Source organism: Mauremys reevesii, linkage group 1 (assembly GCF_016161935.1).
Source record: "Mauremys reevesii isolate NIE-2019 linkage group 1, ASM1616193v1, whole genome shotgun sequence".
Classification (NCBI taxonomy): domain Eukaryota; kingdom Metazoa; phylum Chordata; order Testudines; family Geoemydidae; genus Mauremys; species Mauremys reevesii.
The window spans coordinates 258,698,792-258,725,302 of NC_052623.1; the positions used below are offsets into that span (position 1 = coordinate 258,698,792).

Sequence of the window (26,511 nt, forward strand, 5' to 3'; positions counted from 1 at the left end):
GTCGCGCGGGTGCAGTTGCAACCTCCGAGGATAACAAACACCGCGGAGGGGGCAGGGTCCGCGCGCGGGCGCCGCGGCCCGGGGTCTCGGGTGGGGCTCGGCCGGCGGAGTCGCGTTCCCCCGCCCCGGGGCGGGAGGCGCCGGGCGGCGCTAGGACAAGGGAGGCGGCGGTCTCGGGGGCGGCGGGGCCTGGCCGGCGGATCGAGCCGGAGCGGGGGCCGGGGCCGGGGCGCTGAGCGGGGAGAACGAGGCCGAGAGCCGGCAGGGCCCTGCGGAGCGCGGCGGGGAGGCGGCCCAGCTGAACCTGTTGGACACCTGCGCCGTGTGCGGGCAGCACATCCAGAGCCGGCGGCCCAAGCTGCTGCCCTGCCTGCACTCGTTCTGCCTGCGCTGCCTGCCGCAGCCCGACCGCTACCTCATGCTGCCCCCCGCCGCCCCGTCCCCGTCCCCCGGCCCGGGCACCCCCAAAGAGCTGCAGCCGCCGGCCTCCCCCTCCTCGCCCGTCCCTTCGCCGACCTCGCCCCTGCACTGCACGCCGGGTAAGTGCCCCTCCACCCCGGCCGGGCTCCTCGCCCCGGGGGGCTGCCGCGCCGCCACAGAGCCGGGGGGTGAGGAACCCGCCGCCGCTCCTGCGATCGCTCTGTCAGGGGCCGCGGCGGCCCCCTTTGCAAGGGGAGGGCAGGTGCGCGCGTGGGTCGCCGCCCATTGGCGGGCAGGGGGAGAGGCCTGTGGGTCTCTGGCCGCTCCCACCGTGGCTGTTGTGTAGGGATGAATTGGCCACGGTGGTGAGTGCGTGCCTGGGGCATGTCGCCATACGGGGGGCGGGAGGGATATTGAAAGGGAGCCCGGCCCCTCTGCTGTGTCTGCGCTGCAGGCAACTTCCAGGTGCAAATGGGGGCTTGGTATTATCTTTTTTTTTTAACTACCACTCTTCTGTCGGGGACCTCATAATTGCCGCTGTTTGTGCGGTGCGTCCTGTGTTCGGTAGAAACGAGAGTCGGGAAAACCCTCTGGTACCCTGTACATCTTCCACCCCCCTCACGCTGCTGGGTTCTCTGCACGATGTTCTCCGGCACCTGACTCTCTCCATCTAGCTCTGGTTCTTGGAAGGAGCTTCTATTATTTCCTTTTGGAGCCACACCCATAATCGTCTGTAACAAGTTGCATGTCCTAAACAGAAGGCGAGAAAGCCGAACAGTGCAGTGAAGTTTGTGATGTGGATGTGTTGGTGGTTTTGCGTCTTCTTACTGATCGCTTTTGCACGTTGAAGAGATTTGATGCGCTCCGTACTGCAAAAGATAGCTGAGAAGGGCTTGTGGTAGGGAGAAAAGAAGTATGGCAGCGTAAAAGATCTGTCATTTGGTGGTGAGAAAGTTGTTTGTGTTCCGAAGTTTAACTATTTTAATCATGTTAAGAGCAAGCTTTTAAGTAGCCCTAGATGAATTTTTTTTTTTACATCTTTTTTAGGTGTGACCTTGTTTGCACCAAGATGAAGTTGTCTGTAAGGGAATGTTAAGATTGTAAAGATCTATTTGATCTCTGGTATATTTCTAGGAAATAGATACATAGTAGCAGAAATCTAGTACTGTGCCAGTAATTTATCAAAAATGGGGGAAACAGTTTAAAAATAATTTCCTGATCTCCTGTCTTATGCATAAATTCATCCTGAAGAAAAGCTCAAACAAGCAGCTTGGGATGGAAATGAGTGAAGTTGATATATTTATTGGGGGGGGGCGGGAAAGGTGGTGTAACAAAATTAGAGCTGCTCTGTAATAATGTAGGTAGACCTATTACACTGCTCTACAGCCAAAATGCTTCTGAAATAAATGTAGTCAAACTTACTAATTCTGGGTCACTGAGAACGAAAATGATGCTTAAAATTGTTGGTTGGCTCTAGTTTTCAAGTTATGCTATTGGGTCAGTATATATGACCCTTGACTTGGGAATAGCGGAGGATAAGTGAGTTATAAAGGGAAGGGATCTCAATTTAAAGCAGAAATGACTAAAATACATCTTTGACTGGATCTATGAATAAATCTATGACTGGGTTTGGACAGTACTTGCTTTTTAGGCAAAACAATTAATGATGCAATCTGAAGCTGATATTGCGTCATACATGATATGAATTGCATCATGTTATTCCTAGAAGTCATGGATGATGCAATCATAACTAAGCTCACATCACTCTGCTGAACAAATTGCCCTATATCAGCTCTAGAAATCATACAGCGTCGTGCTCTCTTATTAGTCAGTGTTTGATTTTGCAAAGGGACACATTTCTGTTTAGCCAAAGTGAGCAGAGATGCCTCGTACTTGTGTGAACAGTGCAGATAGCTTCTGCTGTGTTTGTGGTGAAGTGACTTTTGCATCACAAAAGCGCAGTATAACCACTATGGTTAAGAAAGCCTATCACCTTTATTTTGGCTGCAAAATTGGAGATCAGGACAAGAGGTGGGCCCCACACATATGCTGCAACAAATCTTCGCCAGTGGTTGAACAGGAAAAGGAAATCTATGCCTTTTGCAGTGCCAATGATTTGGAGAGAGCCAACAGATCATACCAGCAATTGTTACTTCTGCATGGTGCCTCCAGTTGGAAAAGGTGTGTCAAAGAAGAAAAAGTGGACTGTGCATTATCCAAACATTCCATCAGCTATAGGCCCAGTACCCCACGGAGAAGGACTGACGGTTCCTGATGCACCAGAATCATTCTCACTTGAGTCAGACGAGGAAGAGGATGAAACTTCTGGTCCTGAACCGTCAATGTCAAAGGACCCACATTTTCTCCCATCCTCCTCCTCTGAACCACACCTCATAACACAAGGTGAACTGAATGACCTTGTCAGGGATTTGGAACTACCCAAGAGTAAGGCAGAGCTGTTGGGCTTCAGACTACAGCAGTGGAATCTCCTGGCAGGTGATGTTAGGGTTTCCATGTTCCGTCACCGTCCAAAGGATCTTGTCCCATTCTTCTTCATGGAAGGTGATCTTGTAGCCTGCAACAACATCGATGGTGTGATGGCAGCCCTCAACTTCGTTCACGATCCAGATGAGTGGAGACTGGTCATTGATTCATCAAAGACCCGTCTTAAAGCTGTTTTACTGCATAATGGCAATGTTTTGCCATCAATTCCAGTTGGTCATGCAGTCCATATGAAGGAAACCTATGACAACATGAAACAACTTTTGAGGTGCATAAACTATGACCAACATCAGTGGCAGCTTTGTGGTGATTTGAAGGTTGTTGCTCTCTTGCTTGGTCTGCAGACTGGATACACAAAGTACTGCTGTTTTCTCTACGAATGGGATAGTCGTGCAAGACATTCCCACTACATCAAGAAAGATTGGTCACTCCGACAGTCATTGGAGCCTGGGAGGAAAAGTGTTCAGCATCCACCACTTGTTGAATCAAGGAAGATTTTGTTACCACCCTTACACATCAAGCTGGGTCTGATGAAGAACTCTGTCAAGGCCATTGACAAAACACAAGCAGCTTTCAGGTACCTCTGTGGAAAATTTCCAAGGTTAAGTGAAGCTAAGATAAAGGAAGGTGTCTTTGTTGGTCCTCAGATTCGTGAACTTCTTCGAGATGATGCATTTAACCATGCACTGCGTGGCAAGGAGAAGACGGCATGGAAAGCCTTCCAGTTAGTGGCAATAAATTTTCTCGGAAACAACAAGGCAGACAACTACAGGTTGTTGGTGGAAAACCTCCTCAAGGCATACAAAAGCCTTGGTTGCAACATGTCACTAAAGATACATTTTTTTTTTTTTTTGCACACTCATCTAGACTTTTTTCCACCGAACTGCGGAGCAGTGAGTGACGAGCACGGCGAGCGATTTCACCAGGACATTGCAACAATGGAGAAACGCTATCAGGGCAAATGGAGCCCATCAGTGCTTGCAGACTATTGCTGGACAGTGACAAGAGATAAGCCAAGAAGCGCCGAGTAGACACTGAATAGGACTAAACTATGTACATAGTAGTGTTTTGCCTTTTGTTTCATAATTTTTAGTTAACCCTTTTGCTGATTTTTAAAGTGTTACATAAACAGGACAGGTGAAATATTATCATCAAAAGACCTAGGTTTACAATTTATGATTAAAACTCTATCATCTACACAATATACATAGACATAAAATGTAAAAACTTACATATCTTAGAAACAGTAGCCAATCAGTTGTTTTAATTGTCATATTTGAATTCAGCACATCAAAATACATAATAAATAGCACATTTTATCTCTGAAGCAGACGACTTCTCAAAAATTGTAGACCAGTGTTATTGGGATGAATAAACTTAGTTCAATAGTATCAGAGGGGTAGCTGTCTTAGTCTGGATCTGTAAAAAATGACAGAGTCCTGTGGCACCTTATAAACTGACATATTGGAGCATAAGCTTTCGGAGCATAGCTTTCGTCCAATGCATGCTCTAATACATCTGTTAGTCTGTGAAGTGCCACAGGACTCTTCGTTGGTTTTCAAACTTTTTTGGCACCTCAGTTGAAGAAAATTGTTGATGGCCACGACCGAGTGGAGCTGGAGATGAGGGGTTTGGGGTGTGGGAGGGGCTCAGGGCTGGGGCAGAGGGTTGGGGTCTGGGGGTGAGGGCTGTGGGGTGGGGCCAGGAATGAGGGTGCAGGAAGGGACTCTGGGTTTGGTGGGGGGAGGGCTCAGGGCTGGGGCAGGGGATTGTGGCATGGGTTTACCTCAGGCGGCTCCTGGTCAGCGGTGCAGAGGGGGTGCTAAGGCAGGCCTCTTGCCTGTCCTGGCACCATGGACTGAGCTATGCCCCGAAAGCGGCCAGCAACAGGTCCGGCTCCTAGGCAGAGGCGCACAAGCGCCTCCACATAGCTCTCACCCGCAGGAAACCCCCCCCCCCGACTCCCATTGGCCAGGAACCCTGCCCTCCTCCTCCCTGTCTAGGAGCTGGTCACTTCCAGGGCACAGTGTGGTGTCAGAACAGGTAGGGATTAGCCTGCTTTAGCCAGGTAGCACTGCTGATGGGACTTTTAACAGCCCAGTCAACAGTGCTGACCAGAGCCACTGCGACCCAGTGCCTTACATTCTGCGACCCGGTACTTGGTCGCAACCCGCAGTTTGAAAACCACTGCAATAGGAGACACTAAAGTGGGGGTAGGGGCAAGCAGGAAGGGAATAGAATAGCTCAACATAAGCCATCCCTCAGCAAACAAGGATTGTTAAGGGGCAAGGTTAGAACTACTAGCTCTGAATATTTTACTTCCTCCTAGCCTACCCACAAAACTAGGTGGAACCACAAGAAAGGGACTGCTTGTTACTGAGGGGCAGATGTTCTCTGTGATAAGTTAAACTCCTCTCCCAATAGCTCATTATCAGGAACTACTCCTTACAGATGTTTTCTGTCAATGACTTGGTTACATGTGTCTTTAGCTTATCAATTAGATAAACCAGATATGGTGAAAAGAGCTCTATGGGTCAATGTGTTTTCTTTCTCACGAATGATTACTTGACATCTTGTATTATTAAAATTTGAACCCATAAGAGGATGGTGAGCCTTTAGGTAAGATAGACTTGCATGTAAACTTGTTTTAAAATTCTTTTTTTCTGTGAATTTTGTTTCTACTGTGAAATAAACACTTTGGTTTTAAGAAGATGGTTTGGTCACTACAAACACTAAAAGTGTTAGATTTTGACATGGGCGGAACCCAGTCAAACTTATTGGGTAAGCATTGTTGATACATAGGTTGTTCTAGCCCAGGGCCTGGTCTAGGGGTGGAAGGATTGCAGAGTTCCACCCAGGAGAGGTAAAGGCATGTGGTGACACATGAGGTGGTGCACTCAGAGACTAGAAAGGGGATAGGATTGCAGCCAGCCCTGTAACCATGACAGTGGGGTTAGGCCATATAATCATCTTTTGTTGGTGTATTCTCTTGAGTTTTGAGGTCATGAGCAAACACAGCCCAAATGAAACGTGAATCCAAACTGACAAGTTAAATACAGAAGAGGTCCATAGTCAGGAGACAGATAAGATGTAGGGAAAGAGTGAAAAGATTCAAGTAATCTCTGAACAGCCCGAATAAGAGGGGACGTATGGTAGAAGTACATAAAATGGAAAGCGTAGATTGAACACTTCTGTCTTTACCCTTTTTTATGATTGTGGAAGTGATGACTGCAACTATAGTTTAAAGATTTGGTTAAGGTTGCTTTTTTCCCTCCACTGTAAGGCTAGCTGGGATGCCAGCGCAGGCTGGGGCAGGAACAGGCACAGTCTGAGGAGCAGTCTGTCAGAACTACCAGGCAGCTGGGAATCCTGGCAAAGTGTGGCACTCTTTACATCAAAACAGCACCTTGGAACCCCCATATTCACTCCTGTCATGTAATTGATATATTTCATACAAAGCATGACATGTAAGATGTCGTATGAAGAGTCATGATCTGCTGAAACCCATTATGTCAAAAAAAAGTATATCATTAGTATGTATTAAATTATGAGATTTTGAGATATGGTGGTTATTGAAATATGTTATAAGTTTGCTAGTGACGGACAAAGAAGGCAAACCACTAGTAGGAGGGTGTTCAATGACCATTAATCAGCAGGGGAGTTGTAATCAAGGGGTTTACAATTCAATGATAATGCACAAGCACCACACAATGGGGACTGCTCAACTCTAGGACTCAGTTGCCCAAGACCATACCAGGGGGATTGTTCAACCCTATGACTCAGCAAAGCCCACCAGGACATGTCTGGGCTAGTATTTTCCAAGCACATCAACCGAGGATATAAAATAAGGGACGGGCATCGTGCCATGGCCTTTCTCCTCCCCCACCTACGCTTAAAACAACAAGAATGCTGAAAAGAAAGACTTCAACTGAGGAGACTGGCCCCAGGATAGAGAGAGAAGCCTTTGTATTAAGTACTGTAACTTCCAGTGTGGTGAGAAAACTGCTTGATATAATAAGGTTTAAGATTTAGACTGATCTTCTTGGTAACTATCTCTGACCTTTTATGCCTGCCACTTATAATAACTTAAATTGTATCTTTTTGTAGTTAATAAATCTGTTATATATTTACGTAAAACAGTGTGTTTTGGTTGAAGTGCTTGGGAAATCTCAGCTCAGTTTACAAAGGCTTGTGTATGTCCTCTCCACATTGAGGGGGGGCAGACTAGGTAATAAACTTACACTGGTTAGGCGTCAGACCAGGGCAAGATGGTACAGCTGTGGGGTGCAAGGCTGGAAAGCTGGGGGAAGTTGGCTGGTGTGATTCGTGAGTGTCTGGCAATCTTATCTGGTGGGGCTCCACATGCTATTATGCTGAATGATCACAGTACCTGGGGGGTTTGCTGCTAGTAAAGTATTGAGAGACAGCCCATACTGGAGAGTTAAGGGGGCATGGTTGTACCCCAGGGATCCTGTCACACAAGGTAGCAATGTTGTGCAGGCTGAAGTGGCTTGTTTCCTAAGGAGCCTATATACCTTGTTTTGGGGTCTCCCATGGTTAGGCCCTTGCTTATGTATTGTCTGAGCTCTGGTTCATTAGCATGGGCCTATCAGAGGACTTGCAGGTAATTACCTCAGAACACTCGCCGGCTCAGGGCTGACTCATCACACCCACTTCACAAAGAAGTTGAATCCCTGCTTAACTTATTGAGAATACAATGCATCTCCTTTCAACATTTACCGCATTATAGTTCAGGTCCATTGTGACATGAGAGAACTCTTGACCAAACTGAACCAGAGTCATATAATGCATTATTCCTACACCTAGGATGAAGTTGAAAACTACTGCTTATGAAGCTAGTTATATGTAATGCTGGTGCTGCAGTGGTGGTTATACCACATATGGAATGAAACTGTACTAATGTTGGGTGAGTTTTACCACACGCTTGGGGCCAAGACACTCAGGTTTATTAATTCAGACCTTTGTTTGAATCAAAAACATGGCCTTGCAGTTGCAATTACTATAAAAGCAATGAATGACAGCTACACAGAAAAATAAATTGATCAGTTCCCTTCTCCTGGGGCATAGATAGGTCACAAGAAATTTACCTTTACATTCTAACATCTATACCATTCCAGATTATATGACCATCCAGTCAACATTAAGCATTGTTTTACATAGCAAATACAATACCATGTGCAAGCTTCAGTTTACATACATTTTTCTGCCCATGCTATTTCTCTGTCATGTTTCTTTTCTTATTACCACTAATCATGGATGCTGGCCAGGCCTTTCACCTCTTACCAATGTAGGGACTTCTTGGCAGTACATTTTGTGTGTTCATTGTACTGATAACTTCCTCTTATCTATGTAATGTCCTTCAGCTCAGTACATTCTGTTTAAAAAAAAAATAAAATAAAATCACCTTTGTCCTGTACAACAGCTATAAGCATTATTAAGCAAGTCCATGTAAGGACATATTAGCAACCAAAGGCTAGGCAGAAGCCAGCTACTTTAGCATAAGTATTACCCTGGTCTGTCCAATGACACTCCCAACAATGACTAGGAGTCTTGGTTCTGGCGAACGGCTGTATTAAGCAAAAATGTAAATTGCTTTATTGTTCTAACTGTAAGTGTGATTGAATAAGGTGTGTTGTACAGCATGTTTAAGAAAGTACACCGCTGCCTCGATATAACGCCACCCGATATAACACGAATTTGGATATAACGCGGTAAAGCAGTGCTCCTGGGGGGGTGCGGCTGTGCGCTCCAGTGGATCAAAGCAAGTTCAATATAACATGGTTTCACCTATAAGGCGGTAAGATTTTTTTGGCTCCCTAGGACAGCCTTATATCAAGGAACAGCTGTAGCTAGAAGCAGTCATGGTATATCAGATTTTCAAAAATGCTTTCTCTTCATGTTAAGTTTTACTCTGGAAACTTACTAGTCAAATTATTGTAATGTCTGTTCTTTGTGTACAGTCTGTCAGAAAATAAAATGCATGTTCTGTTGAGGTTTATGAAGTTTGCAATCAACCATCTGTAATTCCATACCTGGTAATCTATATTGGGTCTGTTTGGTTTACAGATGCCTCTGTGTCTTGCAAACCTTGTATGGAGCTAGGTAAAAAGGTCTCTGTCTGGTAATGCAGAGGAATTTGTGGAGTTTTCTATCAATTGTAAACAAGTATGGCATAAATATGGGTGGGTTTGAATACATACCTTTGAAGCAGGCTTACAGTGCAAGGTGTGATACTGCAAGACTGTTTCCTGAAGAGGGCAATGTATGTATGACTGTGACATTACCCAGGGTACAATCTGGACTGATAGATAGTTGTGTCCCCTCAATTCTCCAACCTGGGGTGCCTTTTACACTGCTTCACTGTAAGAGCAACCACTTCTGGTCTGCTCCCACACCGCCTCCAGCATGTAAATCACTCTCAGATATACCGTGTGAATGTTTATAGCCAGCCACTCAAGAACTATACTGCAGAGCAACACTAGCTCTGCAGTATAGTCCCAGACTTCCCCCCAGAAATGTCTCTTGTACTATCAGCACCCTCCTGGACAATACAAGCTCATATAAAGTCTGTAATTTCATTAATAGAAAATGATGTGCACAAATCCTGTTATCGCAAATAAAGTTTCCCAAACACACACTGGTTTAGATAAAACAATAAAACAAATTTATTAACTACAGAAAGATTTTAACTGTTTACAAGTAATGAGGCATAAAAGTCAGAATTGGTTACAAAGAAATAAAAGATCAAAGGGGGCCTGGGGCAAAGTGGGGGAGCGGACATAAAAAAGGCGCCACCCGCTGTGGCACTTGTACTCACCGGTCGGTGCTCTGAGTTTTCGGCAGCGGCAGGTCCTTCACTCGCTCCACGTCTTCGGCAGGACCTGCCGCCAAAGACCCGGAGCGAGTGAATGGCCTGCTGCCGAAGTGCTGCCGAAGACCAGGACTGTTGCCGGGTGAGTAAAAATTAAAAAGGCGCCTCTAGCCAGGGAAGGGATTCTTGGCCAGGGCTTGTGGGGCCTAGGGCAAATGCTGGGGAATTATCCCACCAGCATTGGAAACCCAATGAATTCAGATTTAGTGTTTGATTAAAGGAAATCAAACATTTTAAGGTATGGAAATGACACCCAAACAGCCTTTATTGCATCCTGTATTGATGCTATAGGAGGTTGGTGTGGGAAATTGTTTGGTTTTTAGTCTAATTTAAGACTTCAAAGATGTCATAATTAAGGCTGTGTGTCCGTCACAGAGGTCATGGATTCCATGTCCTCCGTGACTTCGGCAGTGGCAGGTGCTGGCTTTGGGCCAGCCCGAGCCAGGCAGCCCCTGGGCCAGCACCAGCAGTTTGGCTGTGGGAGGGGGTTGGGGTGTGTGTGTGGGTGCCCACCTGGGGTTGGGTCCCTGGCTCCCACCGGCATATCCCTGCAGCTCCTAGGTGCAGGAGCCGGGGGGCTCCGTGCGCCGACCCTGCCCGCAGGCGCTGCTCCTCCTGCTCCCATTGGCAGCAGTTCCTGGCCAATGGGAGCTGTACCTGCGGAGCCGGTGCTTGTGGCGGGAGCAGCATGCAGACCCCCCGTGGCCACCGCTCTCCCTAGAAGCTGCAGGGACACAGAGCTGGGTAGGAGCCTGCGAGCCTCACCAACCCACCCCCAGCATTTGTGGGGTCCTGGATCCCAGGCCACATTCCATGGCCCGCCCTCCCTCCCTCCCCAGCAGGGTTTCCTGGGCTGTGCACTGCAGTTTGGACACTCCCCCTGCACCAGCAGGGGTCTCGGGCCCTCTCGAGCACCTGCGGCCCCTCCCAGCCCAATTTTTAGTTAAGGGTATACAGTAAAAGTTATGGACAGGTCATGGACCTTAAATTTTTGTTTATGGCCCGTGACTCATCCATTACTTTTGCTGAAAATACCCGTGACTAAAACGTAGCCTTAGTCATAAACAGCACTGGTTGTTTGCATAGCATTGGTACAAAAACAAAAGAACGTTAGATTAAATTGAAAGGCAGTATGCATTAATATCCTCTAGGAATTATTTTGGGGGAATTTCTATGGCCTGTGTTACACAGGAAGTCGGACTAGATGATCACAATGGTCCTGTCCTTAGACTATATGAATCTGTGAATATGAAAAAACTTTAAGTGGTAATACAGTTTTACACAACACATATTTAGCCAGTGGAACTCATTACTGAAATTTTCCTTAAGCTCAAGAGCTTGTTAGGATTCAAAAAGATTTATGTTGTGCTGTAAGCCACTTCACACCATTCAAGTCTGTTTTTTTTCATCAACAAAATTAGAGTCTGTGATATCTTGTATTTTGTTCCTAAAGTTTAGACAGTCGAAGAGTAAGTCTTAGAATGCATGCCTGTGGATAAACCATAGCACAGAAACTTCACCCATAGGACAAGATCATTAGGTCAGTTTAATTTGTCAATAGAAAAGGCAATTCTCCATGTCCGGAAAGTTTCCTGGTAGTCTTATCTGGCTGCCAGTTGTCAAGTGACACAACATAGAGTAATATTGGTTATGAATATTGGTGCATAAGTGTGCTTCTAAAACTCAGGTTTTAGTGCTCCCAAAACTGAGTTTAGTATATGACTAGGTATCATTGCTCTTGGACATCTGGGCCAGATTTAATTTTTGGAAAATGAAAATTACCTTAATTGTTTTTTTGAACACTGAGTGTATGCTTGCAAATTGAGGTTTGATCACTGAGTATAAGATGATGATTTTTTAGAAATTTTACTTTTTGCACGAATGTGTATTTTGCCCCAAAGGCCAACTGAGCAATATTCTTTGTTTAATTCAAGAATAACTTTCATGGTGGAAGGAATGGATGAGCATTTATCTACTTTTGTGCATTTTTTTTTTAAACTGAGACATCTAATAGCCACATGAGTGAACATACTTTTTTCACAACAAAATTTCAAAACCATTTATTTCTTGCCATATAAGCTTGAAACATCTTTGTTTCACTCTTGAATTTTCCATTATTGCCAATTTGGAGACTGAAATTTTTTTGTAAATTAATACTCTTTCTAGGCCAGCAGTTCTCAAAATTCCTTGCAACATGACCTCCTTCTGACAACAAAAATTACTGCATGACCCTGGGCTGGAGAATGGGGGAGGAGCCCAAGCCCCACTGCTCCAGGCTGAAACCCTCAGGCTTTAGCTTCAGTCTACGGTGGCAGGGCACAGGCTTTGGCTTCAGTCCTGTGCCTCAAAGAGTCTAATCCTGGCTCTGGCCACCCCATTAAAATTGACCTAATCCACAGTTTGAGAACTGCTGTTCTAGGTAATGGATCTGTATGTCGTGGATGTGATTTGAAATACATAGCAAAACTTTGCCTTCACCTATATCTATGAAGTACTATTAATATCAGTATTCTCAAATGTAACTTAGGGCAGGATTTGGCCTTTGTCAGTTGGCTTGTCTACATTAGAATTTCAAAAGCTTTTCGTATCTTTGTAAAGACTAGTTTGGACACTCCTAAGAGTACAAATGTCCACATATCTCCAGAGTGACTTTTACAGATGTGCTAAGTTCCTTGAGTTGGATTAAGTGAAAATGTGACACAGTAAGGGTTTCAGTATTTGTGATATGCTAATTGATATTTCATTGGAAAGCTGTCCAGAAGTAATTGCTAACAATGACTATTTAGGCTTTACAAGACAGATCCAAGAACTACTCCATCTCCCTTCCTCATGCAAACAGGCCATGTCCAAATTTTGTCACTTTTTTCATAATCTTTACCATCCTAACTCTTTTCTTTATCCATCCAGCTAAGACTCATGTCCAAGCCCTCATTTCCTATGTTGACTGCTGCAGTCACATCCTCTCTAGACTGCCTTACATGTTCTAAGATTATTTTAGCTGTTGCATTTTGGATACATTGAAGCTACACCGACTATGCCAGCATAGCTATGTTGCTGTAGCTATGTTGGCATAATCCTGTAGTGTAGACGCAGCCTACACCAATGGAAGAGGTTTTTCTGTCTGTATAGGAACACCCCACCTCTGTGAATGATGATGGTAGCTACCTTGACAGAAGTATTATTCCATCAAAATAGCTGTGGTTATATTGGGTGCTAGGTCAGCATAGGTATGTCATTCAGGGATATGAACTTACTCCTGACAGATGTAGGAATGCCAACCTAACTTTTAAGTACAGACCAGGCTTTATTTGCGTATTGCTGCATGTAATTCTTCTTGTTTTCATCAGTGATTGAGCATTTTGTCATTGCCATCAAAGCTGTTTGTGACTTTGCCCCTCCCTGTTTATCAGCTCTTGCCTTATTTCTTTTTCCTCCCACTCCTCTCCCAGGCCTCTCCAGTCCATCAATGATTCCAGCCTTGACAGCCTGTCTGCTACACAACTGTTTCATATCACCTTGCACATTACACTTTACTCAATGAATGCTCTTTCTGGGCTGATCTGAAAGTCCATTATTCTCTCTTCCATATTCCTCCTCAGGACCCAGTTCTTGATGCCATGATTCCTGGAAAAACTTAAGCCATATCTACACTATGGGTACTATAACAGCATATCTATGGTGCCATAGCTATACCAACATAACCCCATAACATAGATGCAGACTAAAGTGATTAATCGGTTTTTCCATTGCTAAGTGACAGTAGCTAGGTTGAAGGAAACATTCTTCCATTGACCTAGCTCCATCTATACCTGGGGTTAGGTCAGCATAGTTATGGCAGTCAAGGGTGTGGATTTTAAGCTTTTATGTGTAGAACAGCTCTTGATCACCTGACTTGGGCCAGGTTTGGGGCAGTTGGAAGTTGCTGGTTTCTATTAAAAAAGAAAATGTTTGATTCTGTTTCTCTCTCCCACCTTTCATATGCTGCTTGTTGTCTTAAACTGTGAACTCACTGGGGTAGGGATTGTGTTTGCACATGTGTGCCTAGCACACGGTGGACACAACTAGAGTAAAAGTAATACATAACATTATTATTTCTATCCTGATAATGCCTCGCACACTGTGGGCACCGTCTATGCACACAGTGGTCAACTGATTGAGAGAGTCATGTTACTTGTGAAATAGCCTAGATATAGATTGTCTTCCTTAAATTTAAAGAGACAAAAACACAATGTTAGTACTTTTGTAATTGTCTTCCTTTTTGAAAAGTTAGGTTCACAAGAAGAAAAAGTGATTATTAGAACAGCATTTGAGTTAACATTTTGAAAGGGGGAGGGAAGTGTCATCAAGCAGCCTCTGTATATTTCTGAGGGTAGGTTGCCCTTTTTCCCCACTGACCTCCATGTGTAACTGCATTCATGCCCCAGTCAGTCTTGATCACCACAGATGCTGAAAGGTATTTTAAATTCTGTGCTTCCAATCTGGGAAGTTCACAAAGCCTAATCTACCTAGGAGCCTCATCCTCCAGATGAGGATGGTAATGTTTGCCCTGCCTTAAATTTTGACTCTTGTTCCTGTTGGTGCTCAGACTGTTTAACTCAGAAGCCCATCTGGTGCTTCACACTCCAAAGCACTGACGTTTTGACTGAAAAGTGACCTATGCCCTGTTCATCGTGGTGCTGAGTCTTCACCTGTAGTTGGTTGAATAACCATGAATAAAATTGGAAACCATTTACATAGCTTAATCTGACACTAAACATTTTGGCGTGGGGGAGAAGTGGGGTGTCTCTGTCCTAAAAGTTTTAGATACCCTAACCCTTGTGTGGAGACCTTGTCTCCTATGGCATGGGAAGCCAATTTTGTAGAACCTTAATTTGTATTGTTTCAGAATTAAGAATGTGCCTATTAACCAATTAGTAATGTTAAAGAAATATTGAAAGCTTTGCAGCTCAGGATAATTGACAAGGCTATTTTTAAAATTAAAAGAAAAGCATACACCATTGTATCTGTTCAGGTAAGAGATGCATATTAAATGGAGGGGTGTCTGGTCATGAGTTTCAGGTTTGTTTTTACATTCTTGGTAGTGATACTTCTTTACACCATAGACTAAGGAAATATATCTTACCTTATGGGCCATGTCTTCACTGGGGATGAGAGGGAGAGGTGCATTAACTAACTTGAGATAAAATCCTAGTGAGGATTGAAGACAAGACCATTGGTAGTCTTAACACAAGTTAATTTATGTGAAGATTACAAATTACCTAATCCACATTAGGATTTTACCTTAAATTAGCTAACTTGAGTTAAGAACACACCTTCCCCTTTCCACCTCCCCAGTGAAAACAAGGCCATGGTGTTTAGAGCAGTGTTTTCCTAATACTATGTGCTAAAAAGCTAGAGTTGGACACTAGAAAAATTCTTTCAAAGCCAAGGGGATACAGGAGTTTGCATCCACCTGCTGTGGATGGAATTTCCCTGTAACATGGGTGGAATTTCCCAATTAGGGTACATCTGTAAAGTTGGTATTGCTTACTATAGCTGAGCCCCTTATTGGGTCAGATTAAATATTTCTGGATTTCCCCAAGTCAGAAGAGAATTTTCACTTAATTGTATGAACAACCTCTAATGCGTAACTGAACACTCAGACTTCATGATGGTAAATACTATGAAAACTCAATTCTAATAGTACATTTGATTGGAAAATTTGCCATTTATGCTGTGTGATTTTAGTCAAATAACATTTTACGGTGGATTCTGCTTAATAGCAATCACAATTTTAACAACTTCCCCTTAATAGCAACAATTTGCCAGGAACTGATCCCATCCCATTGACTTTGATATTAATGGGATTTTGATATTGGCAACAGGAATACCACTAATTAACTTTTTAGAAGAGGTCCTACCTGTAATCGATTTTTCTGGCTCTCAACCTGGACTGCAATGTCATGGCTTCCAAACATGTGGACCTCTCACCGACTGAGCTAAGGTTCTGGAGGCCCTATGTGAGCCCAGTTCTATGCATGAGTGAGAATCTATTTTGTGCATTGTTAAGAATAGCAGTGACATTTTAATAGATGCACGAGAGCAGCACAAACTAAGGCTTCAAGTAGCAACACAATGGCAAGGAGGTGGACGTTAGTGCCATTAGTGAAGTCTTGGGGCTCTGGTTTCAGCATATATACTTGGCCAAAGTGCTTGATTTTTTGAGGCTGATGTTGAAACAGAAAGCAGCTCACCTGGCAGCAGCTCAGGGAAAGGAGTTCAACCCTTCTAATGGCTGGCTTCGTTGCTGGAAAGGCCAACCCTGTGTTCTTCAGTGTAAGGAGCACGGCAGGAAACAAGACACTCAGCTCCCAGCAACTCTCATTGGAGGGCGGACATCCTGGCCAGCTTTCTAGTCCGATTCCAGCCATGTGACCTCTTCATTGCTAAGTATGCTCTCTTTTACCTGGCTTTCTAGACAGAGGCCTTGGTTTGGTGAAGAAAGAGTTTGCAGGAGGGGGAGAAAAAGCCATGGGCTTCATTACATTGCTATGTTGTGCATACATGGCTGGGACAGAGAACTGCTTCATATGGGGACTGCAAAGAGCAAACATCCATTTTGTTTCCTTAAAGATCATTCAGAACTGCCCATGAGCTACAGAAACTCTGCCAATGCCTGGATGACTAGTTTATTTGAAGAGTGGTTGAAGACTTTGAACAGAGAGCTGTGCCTACAAATAGTCACATGTGCCTGTTGATTAACAGCTATCCTGGTCACTTAGTTACAGCTGTCGCACATTGTGTTTAAAATTTTTGCCTCCCAACACCACATCGGGCATGCAGTTGATGGACATGGTGTGTAATAAAGAATGTCAGAAGTCACTATCACACTCATCTGACTGTGTGTATCATTGCCTCCTTTGATGCTTGACCCACACCTACAAGTGGCGGATGTTGCAAAACAAAACAAAATATCATTTAATTGATGCAGCACATATCACTAAGGAGTCATTGATGCTGTTCTTCCCAAGACTGTTTACAACTGCTTCAGAAAGAGAGGGTTTGAATCATCCACAGAAAATATTGGCCTGGTGGACAATGTGTTGTCCCAGTAATCTAACAGAGGAATTTGAAGCCATTATTGAGTTTGACAGTCACCTGGAGACAGGAGATGACTCACAGATGCCAAACTTCTCATGTCTGTTTAGCACCCACAGGCTGAAAAGCCACAAGAGAGTAGTGTGTCACGTAACAAACTTCGCTTCCAGAACAAATATGTGCAGTGGACATTTTCTGCAGGATATTCCAGTAGTGTGACTTTGACAGTGACTACAAGGCTGCATGCAAAATTGAGAAGGATTTACAGCTAGAGGTTGCAGATCATAAAAAGCAGGCAACATTAGACATTTTAAATTATTTTTTGTTTTTATTTTAAATTTGACTATTTGAGTTGCTCATAAAATTGTGTGCTGCTTCACCTAAGTACTACACGGCATACCAAGATTTAAGTTTGCTCTACTTCTTACAGTGTAACACTTATGGCACCTTTGTTTATACTTTTTAATTTTTTTCCTAAATTGTAGCTAAATGAAACGTATACAGTAGCTAAGCTTCTACAGTTTCAGTGGATTCTTCTTCCACACCCATTGAGGCATACATGGGCTCAAAAATAGCGCCTTATTGCTTAATATCAGCTGCTGGATAATTGCAACTTTTTGCAGGGAACTGAGAGGCTGATAAGAAGTGGAATACCGTATACTGTATTTCTGCTTTTCCCTGGTAGGATGTCTTTATATAACTAACCAACACACTATGAATGGCAAATATTTCAATCAAATATGCTATTTGAAACTTACATTGCATTGCTCAGTTGGGCAGTGTTCAACTGAATTGTACAAATGTTTTACAGAGGAAGAAAGTTGTGAATAACTTCTGATTTAAAAGAGAGAGAGACTTCTGTAATATTTGAAGAAAAAAGGCAAAATTCTGACTTGTCATTGTTTTAACTCTTAATATTTATCTTGTATGGGTATTGTGGGCCTTTATATTAAATGCTTTCATCTCCTTCAATGAGAGATGGTATTTTTTTTCCCTCCTGTGGCCTGATTTTCTGGTAGACCACTGGTTTGGTGGTGTCATTATCACCATTTCATTGGTCACAGAGGCAGGCCAATCACATTGCAATATTGTTTCCCTTGAGACATGCACCAGGGTGGATTGATTATTTAAATCAATGTTAATCACATTTTGCATTTGTACTTTTCTATGGGAAAATAATTAAAAGGTTGGTTCTCGATGTTTGTTTGGTAATTACTAGGACGTTTGCAACTGAATATAGCCTTTACATTAAATTTGGTGCATCTTTTTGCTAATCAAAAAGTTGTTTTATATCTATACACATGTGTATATAAGCAATTATATAGCTTAATTTACATTTTTATCTTAGAAAATGACAAACGATGCATTTCTTATTTACTAGATTGATTTTTTTTGTGTGTCCAGCTCCATTTTAATGAAAATTCCAATTAAATTAAATGCACAAAAATATAGCTTTATTCAATAAAAAGTTAAAGCGATCTTAAATGTGCTGGATTCAGAAGACAAAAATATATTTATCAAAATAATGTTTTGCATTTAAAAAAACTCACGTATTGAACAAAGGAACTATTTTTTGTAGTTAATATATTGAGCTGATTTTGTTTCTGTCACCGTGTCTTTCAAGACTTTAGAACTAGCAGAACATCTAGTTTTTATTCATAGTTTGAAAGAGGAAAACAACTTTTTTCCTGCTTTTTCAAAGCCCCAGTTGGTTTCTTAACTTCAAATGAACTAGTCATTGAACTGAACTAGTCAAATAAACTGAAATGAAAGAAATATTCCCTACACCCACAGAAGAGGCTCAAATCAATGAACTGGTTTAACTTTCTTTAAATGTACTGCTTAACTTTTTTTGTATTTAATTTCAATGATTTTTAATAAATATTTGGCAGAGATCCCCTGAAATGTTTAATGTCAGAGGAAGTTATATTGATAGGTGGCACTATGCTTTTTTTATTGCTAATGCCTTGTCTACACAGGTTTTCTGTAGATTTATATTTGTGCGTGCTAACTTGTGGAATAACTATCCTGCAATAATTTCATCCACATGGCTGGCTTTTACTTGTCTCCAAATCAGTGCATATACATGGCAATAATTTTTTTTTCTAACCACACAGCATTCCAGACAGGTGCTCTGTCCTGCTGCTGAGTGCTATACATTCTGGCATTTTTCTGATGGCGTATTGTGTGATATCTGCCAGAAGCTGTTGGAATTCTGGGACTTGGGGTCACAGTAACAAATTCCCATGATTCCTCTCCTTTCATTCCAGCATGTCTTTTGTAAGTTAGCACCACTTTCAAACTTTGGTGTGCTGGCATGGAGGGAACATTGTTGTGTGTCTTAGTCAAAGCACTCATTAATACCAGGGTGGATTTGAATCATGATTTAAATCGCTAGTCAGGAAGACTTGATTTAATCATGAATTTCTATATAAAAGTGCATTTGTGTTAGTTGTTATAATTTTAATACATATTCGTCACAACTCAGAGATAGATGTAGGTTTCATTTTTAGAAGGTACACTAAATATTTTTAAAGTGATTTATTTTGAAAACTTTTCAGAACGTAGTTTTACAGCTATATCAGAAAATGAATGATTGGTTATTTCATTTACCAAAGGCAATTGGAACAGATAATTCACCTCCCAATGACTTAATAAATATCTCCAATTCAACAGGTTAATCATTAATATTTGCAGAATTTTCTTCCCATGCTGTATTAGGAGGAGAACATCACCAGATAGACATTTAAATTGTTTTATTTAACTAAAACAACAATGTTATGTATTCTGGATTTTTTTTCTTCAACAGAAAAAATATAATATTTTAACAAGCATATTAATTTTTTAATTCAGTTGAACATTCAAGTTTTTTAAAATCAGGTTTTTTTGTTAAAATTGTTTTTAATTAAAATATTTAAATGAAATTTAAAAAAAACACCAAAATTAAATCGACTGTCAGCCAGGTCAACATGAGAAACTTAACATATTGGTTTCTGCAGGTAAACCAGTTGTCTTCACCTTCATTTTTCTGTTTGTTCATAATCTGGAAAAGAAAAACAAGCTTTCCTGCTTTTTCAGGTCCCAAATTCAGTTTGGAATGAATTAGTCCAAAGGAAGAAAATATTCTTTCTACACTGGCAGAAGAAGCTACTGCTGTTAAAAGTGAGATTCTCACTTCAACAGTCTCTGGATCCAAGTGCTTAAGTGACTTCCACCAGTTCACTGGTGTGACTCTTTAAAACATCATCAGCAAACATATTTCTTGAGTGGTTCACCCTTACCTCTGATGTTTGTGATAGCTGGCATTATGGAGGGATGATTACTGGATGTCCATGTCATAGCCTACTCCTGTTCTTCAGCAGTCAAGGTTTGACCCTGGTACCGAGTATTGAGAATATTTGCAAGAAAATGAGCTGGAGATAGTGCTTGTCCCATTAAATTTTTTTAATGCTTGTAATTTAACTCTCATTACATATTTCTCTCTCTCTCTAAGGTCTCACTCAGTTCCTTCCAAATTTCAAAAGCGTCGGCAAGAAAACCGATATTTCCCTGCATTTTGTTCAAGGCTACAGCAATAGGCTTTGGGGTACTCAGCATGTGTTCGATTTCTCTTAAGCCCAATGTTGAGAACTTTGACTGTGATGGTGCCATCTATTTTTTCACCATTTTGTTCACAAACTGTTATCAGATTAGGCCAGCTCTTGATATAGTGCGCAAAACAGGCCACTACTGAGTTCCTTTGCACATCTTGTGGGAGAGTTAGCTTGGTTCCTCCTACTTTTTTCAGAGCAGCTGCTGCAAAGTTGTTGTCACGGAAGTATTTTGCAATTTCAACAACATTAGCCTTTGTTTCCTGGAACAATGAAGTCTTTGGCTAGGAGGTGCATCAAATGAGCACTGCAAGCGTATGTTATTAGCTTGGGACTCTCTTTTAAATAATTTCTTCTCATCTTGGATACATTTGCAGCATTGTCTGTGACCAAGCTGCATACTAGACATTTGAATTTTTTTTCACAGTTTGTTATAGCTTTTACTGCTGCTACTTATAAGTATTCTGCTGTGTGCATTTCCTGATGTATCAATTGTTTTGGTAAGAAAGACCTTCCCTTCTTCTGTTGTCACACAAGCACATACAACAGGCTCATTGTGGACATTGCTCCATCCATCAAGACTCAGGTTAACAATTTTACCCTCTAGACCTTTTGCACACTGCTCAATTTCTCTTTCACACACTTTATCCAGCAATTTGCCTGCGACATCTGCTCTGTTGAGTGGACTGTATCCTGGTCTTAATGACTGAACCATGTTAATGAAGTGTGGGTTTTTAATCATAGGGAAAGGAGAGTTTGTTGCATAAACAAACCGGGCAATTTTTTCATCATTACCTCTTTTTGTAATCTGCTGAGTCTTATCACAAACTTATTTATGGTTTTTCCTGGATGGTGGAGATTTTTTTTTTTTTCTTTTTGCTACAGGTGATATACTGTGGCTATGTGACATACATGATGTGACTGAAACACTATCATTGGCAGATAACTCTGAAACTATAGAAAATGATGATGATCTTGTAGGTGGATAGTCTTTGCACTTTTAGAGAGGTAATGGATTGACTCTGTGTACACAGATTTTCAGTGGGACAATAGGGTTGAGGTCTGTTGTTTCTCACCTCTCTCTATATATTTTATTTATTTAAAAAAACATGCTTGTTAATTGTAAAAGTGATCTCTGGGGAGACAAATCCACAGTTTTGAGAATTGCAAAACTAAGCATCTCTGATGGTATCTTCTAGACTGAGCACTGAGTCCCATTGGGTAGATAGAAAGATTAACCTAAATAATCTATACAGAAGCCCCTGGAACCCCATAAAATTGGGTCTCTAATCCATGAACTATTGCAACTCATTTACAAAACTTTTCTTAAACATTACAGGAATATATTGTCTCATACTATAGAATTAGAATTTATAATCCCTATTTCATGATGAGATATCTTTGAGCGAGAAAGTTTTAATTAAGAAACAATCTTTGGATAGGTTTTTTCCTTCAAAAAGCATTTTATCAAAAAAATCGGAGTTTATTGATTTTATTTAAAAAATAAGTGATTTTTATCCATCCTGACTAATACACAGAAGCTTCTGTACATGTATTTGCGGTCACACAGCCAAGTGACTTTGGCTTTGGAAGCCAGCCACTGTATTGCTGAGCTGATTTCAGAGGAGGAAGAAATCAGTTGGCTAACTGGGAAAAGTTTTCCTGGAGTAGCTTTACTCTATTGATTACCATTACTGCTTTTGGGAAACCAATGTCTGGTAGGAAGTGATAGTGTTGCATTCTTGGGATGACCAGAAGTGGAGGAATAATTTCTGCATGACTTTGCTAGAGGTCTGTGTGGAGCTCGCCTTGGAGCTGCAGTGGCATCACACCAACATGAGAGTTTCCCCGGGTGTGGAGAAGTGTGTGGCCATCTCCATCTAGAAGTTCACCACTACTGATTACTGCCGGTCAGCAGCTAGTCATTTTGGGTACTAGTAGATCAGTGGTCAGGGCTGTTGTCGTGCTGGTTTGTGCTGCTTTAAGATGCTGATGACATAAGTCATGAGGCTAGCAATGACTAGGAGGCTATTGATGGATTTTACACAGCTAGAATTTCTTAATTGTATTACAGCAGTTTAATGGAGCCCAAGTCCCTATTGTTTTGCTCCCTCCCCCCTCGCCCCCCCGGTACAAGGCTTCAAAGTCCATCAACAAAAAGGGGTACTACTCCCTGGTGCTCTAAGGCCTGACTATCACGAGTATTAGTAGTGGGTGATCTGGAAAGGTCCATGATGCTAAGATCTTTAAGAACTCACTCCTCTTTTGTTTAATGACAAATGGAAAATTTGCTGCCCAGACCACTGTGGATATTAGTGCTGGTGTGATTCTCCCACTCATTCTGGGATTCCCAGCTTACTTTTGCTTCTCTATCTTATGAAACATTTTACTGGACACTTGGATAGGAGAAAGGGCCTGTTCAGTTATACCCTGAGTAGCTGAAGAATGACAGTGGAGTGTGTGCATTTGAAGGGTAGATGGCATCTCATGGCAAGGCTGAAGGTTACTGAATTGTAACTGCTTGCTGTATTTTCACAGCATCTGTGAGAGCAAAGGAATCTCACTGATTGGTGGGAGGCAGAGTTGCAGAGACATTCAGGACACTAGGAACTTTTTGAGAGGCTTTCTCTGCAAACTGAAGCAAATCATCAGGGCCTCAGGGTGAGGAATGCCCTGCCCTGTACTCCTCCTTTAAGGTAAAGAGCTGAAAGGTTGCAATGTATTTTTATTATGCTCTATTATACCAAGCTTTCATCACTCATTGTATAGATTAAGTGACATAGAAGTGTATTTTTCTTTTTAAATGCTGTGTTCAATGATTTTTGGAGAGGGCACTTTGTTTATATGGTTTACAGTAGATTCTGCTTAATAGCAATCCTGATAATAGCAACTTCTCATTAATGGCAACATATTGCCAGGAACTAGTCCTGTCCCATTAACATCCAGTGTTAATGGGATTTAGATATTAGCAACAGGCGTGTTGCTTAATAGCGACTTTTTTAGAGGGGAGGTTTTATGTGTAATCAGTTTCCTGCCTCTGAGCTATGGCTTCTATATGTGTGGAACTATCTCTTGCTGATAAAGTTCAGGTCCTGTAGAGACCCTATGTGAGCCCAGTTCTTGTGGGACTAACTTCGCTGATGTGAGCAGGCCCAAGTTAAGACAAACCTGAATAAGTAATTGTGAATGTCTATAGTAAATAAAGTAGGCAGGAACACCCACACCTGTTAAGCTTACCTTACACAATCTGCAGATAATTGGTTCTTATGTGCTTGCAGTATAGATGTTAGTAGGTAGGAAAGATGTATATAAAGGTTTTTGGGTTTTTTTTGTGTGTGTGAGAAATGAATTGAGATTGTGGTATCACTTTGTACCTAATCCTCAGTGTCTGGGCGTGGCCAATGTTGGCAAAGAGCTGCTACATGCCTAATATAACCTGAGTAACAAGCTGGAGTCAAACTGAGGCTTTTTTTTTTTTTTTGGATTCCAGAGAATTGGATGAAGTATTCATCCAGAACTGGATGAAGTGCTCTGGTTAAACTGAGTGGAAAGGTCTTGGAGGGAATCCTAACAGTGCTAAGCAAGTGAGAGTAACTGAGTTGTGTGATATCTCAAAGTTTGTTTTGTGCATTCAGAAGAACAGCCATAACATTTTACAGGAGTACAGGAACTATATAAACTGAGGCCACAGGTGCTAACGTAAGGGGAAGAAGGCAGGTGTTGGTGACGCCCTGTGGCTCTGGTTTCATCATTAGCTTGAACAAGATGCCGGACTCTTGGGCCAGTGCTGAAACAGAAAGCGAGGCAGCTGGCGGCAGAACAGGGGAAGGACTTTAACCCTCCAGATGGCTGGTTCAGGTGGTGGAAAGCCCAGTACAACACGGTTCAGCATAAGGACCATGGTGAGAAGCAAGACCCTAACCTTATGGCAGCTACTGAATTGCGGGCAGACATCTTACCCACCATTCCAGAGCAGTATTAGCCACATGACATCTTCAGGACTGACCAGACTGGTGTATCCTACTGGGGTTTTCCTGACAGAGGCCTTGGCAGGGAGAATTGGAAGTCCTGAAACAGTCAAGGAATTATGATGTGATTGGAATAACAGCGACCTGGTGGGATAAATCACATGACTGGAGTACAGTCACGGATGGATATAAACTGTCAGGAAGCACAGGCAGGGCAGAAAAGGTGGAGGAGTTGCATTGTATGTAAGAGAGCAGTATGACTGCTCAGAGCTCCAGTATGAAACTGTAGAAAAACCTGAGAGTCTCTGGATTAAGTTTAGAAGTGTGAGCAACAAGGGTGATGTCGTGGTGGGCATCTGCTATAGACCACCAGACCAGGATGATGAGGTGGATGAGGCTTTCTTCTGGCAACTAACAGAAGTTACTAGATCACAGGCCCTGGTTCTCATGGGGGACTTCAATCACCCTGATATCTGCTGGGAGAGCAATACAGCAGTGCACAGACAATCCAGGAAGTTTTTGGAAAGTGTAGGGGACAATTTCCTGGTGCAAGTGCTGAAGGAACCAACTAGGGGCAGAGCTCTTCTTCTAGTAGTAATAACAGGGCTCAGATTTTCCTAGATAAGATAGCTGATGGATTCCTTCACCAAGGACCAACAAGAGGGGATGCCATTTTAGATTTGGTTTTGGTGAGTAGTGAGGACCTCATAGAAGAAATGGTTGTAGGGGACAGCCTTGGTTCGAACAATCATGAGCTAATTCAGTTTAAACTAAATGGAAGGATAAACAAAAATAGATCTCTGACTAGGGTTTTTGATTCCAAAAGGACTAACTTTAAATAATTAAGGAAACTAGTTAGGGAAGTGGATTGGACTGAAGAACTTGGGGATCTAAAGGTGAAGGAAGCCTGACATTACTTCAAGTCAAAGTTGCAGAAACTATCAGAAGCCTGCATCCCAAGAAAGGGTAAAAATTCATAGGCAGGAATTGTAGACAAAGCTGGATGAGCAAGCATCTCAGAAGTGATTAAGAAAAAGCAGAAAGCTTTCCTTGCTGATCACTCACATCTTCCATTCCTTATTGAGGTCAGAACATGTAGGGATAAAGTTAGAAAGGCCAAAAGCCATGTAGAGTTGGCCCTTGCAAAGGGAATTAAAACCAATAGTAAAAGGTTGGTTATTTACCAATAGTAAATAAGAAGAAAACAAAGTGGGACCGCTAAACATGGAGGATGGAGTGGAGGTTAAGGATAATCTAGGCATGGCCCAATATCTAAACAAATACTTTGCCTCAGTCTTTAATGAGGAGCTTAGAGATAATGGTAGGATGACAAATGGGAATGAGGCTATGGAGGTAGATATTACCACATCTGAGGTAGAACCCAAACTCGAACAGCTTAATGGGATGAAATCAGGGGGCCCAGATAATCTTCATCCAAGAATATTAAAGGAACTGGCACATGTAATTGCAAGCCCATTAGCAAGAATTTTTAATGAATCTGTAAACTTAGGGGTTGTACTGTATGACTGGAGAATTGCTAACATAGTTCCAATCTTTAAGAAAGGGAAAAAATGTGATCCGGGCAACTACAGGCCTGTCAGTTTGACATCTGTAGTATGCAAGGTCTTGGAAAAAATTTTGAAGGAAAAAGTAGACAAGGACATTGAGGTCAATGGTAATTGGGACAAAATACAACATGGTTTTACAAAAGTTAGATCGTGCCAAACCAACCTGATCTCCTTCTTTGAGAAGGTAACATTTTTTAGACAAAGGAAATGCAGTGGATCTAATTTATCTCGATTTCAGTAAGGCATTTGATACAGTTTCACATGGGGAATTATTAGCTAATTTGGAAAAGATGGGGATCAGTATTAAAATTGAAAGGTGGATAAGGAACTGGTTAAAGAGGAGACAACGGTCATACTGAAAGGTAAATTGTCAGGCTGGAGGGAGGTTACTAGTGGAGTTCCTCAGAGATCGGTTTTGGGACCAATCTTATTTAATCTTTTTATTACTGACCTTGGCACAAAAAGTGGGAATGTGCTAATAAAGTTTGTGGATG

The 26,511-nt window shown here is 42.2% G+C and overlaps 1 protein-coding gene across 1 annotated transcript in view; it reads left to right on the forward strand.

Moving 5' to 3' along the window:
* Window positions 1–269: 269 nt before the first annotated feature.
* TRIM24 (tripartite motif containing 24) overlaps window positions 270–26,511 on the forward strand; it is a 137,545-nt gene continuing 111,303 nt past the window's right edge. The window contains exon 1 of the mRNA XM_039483394.1: window positions 270–539. Within this exon, the coding sequence (XP_039339328.1) occupies window positions 419–539 (121 nt within the window). The 5' untranslated portion in view covers window positions 270–418. The remainder of the gene's footprint in view (window positions 540–26,511) is intronic.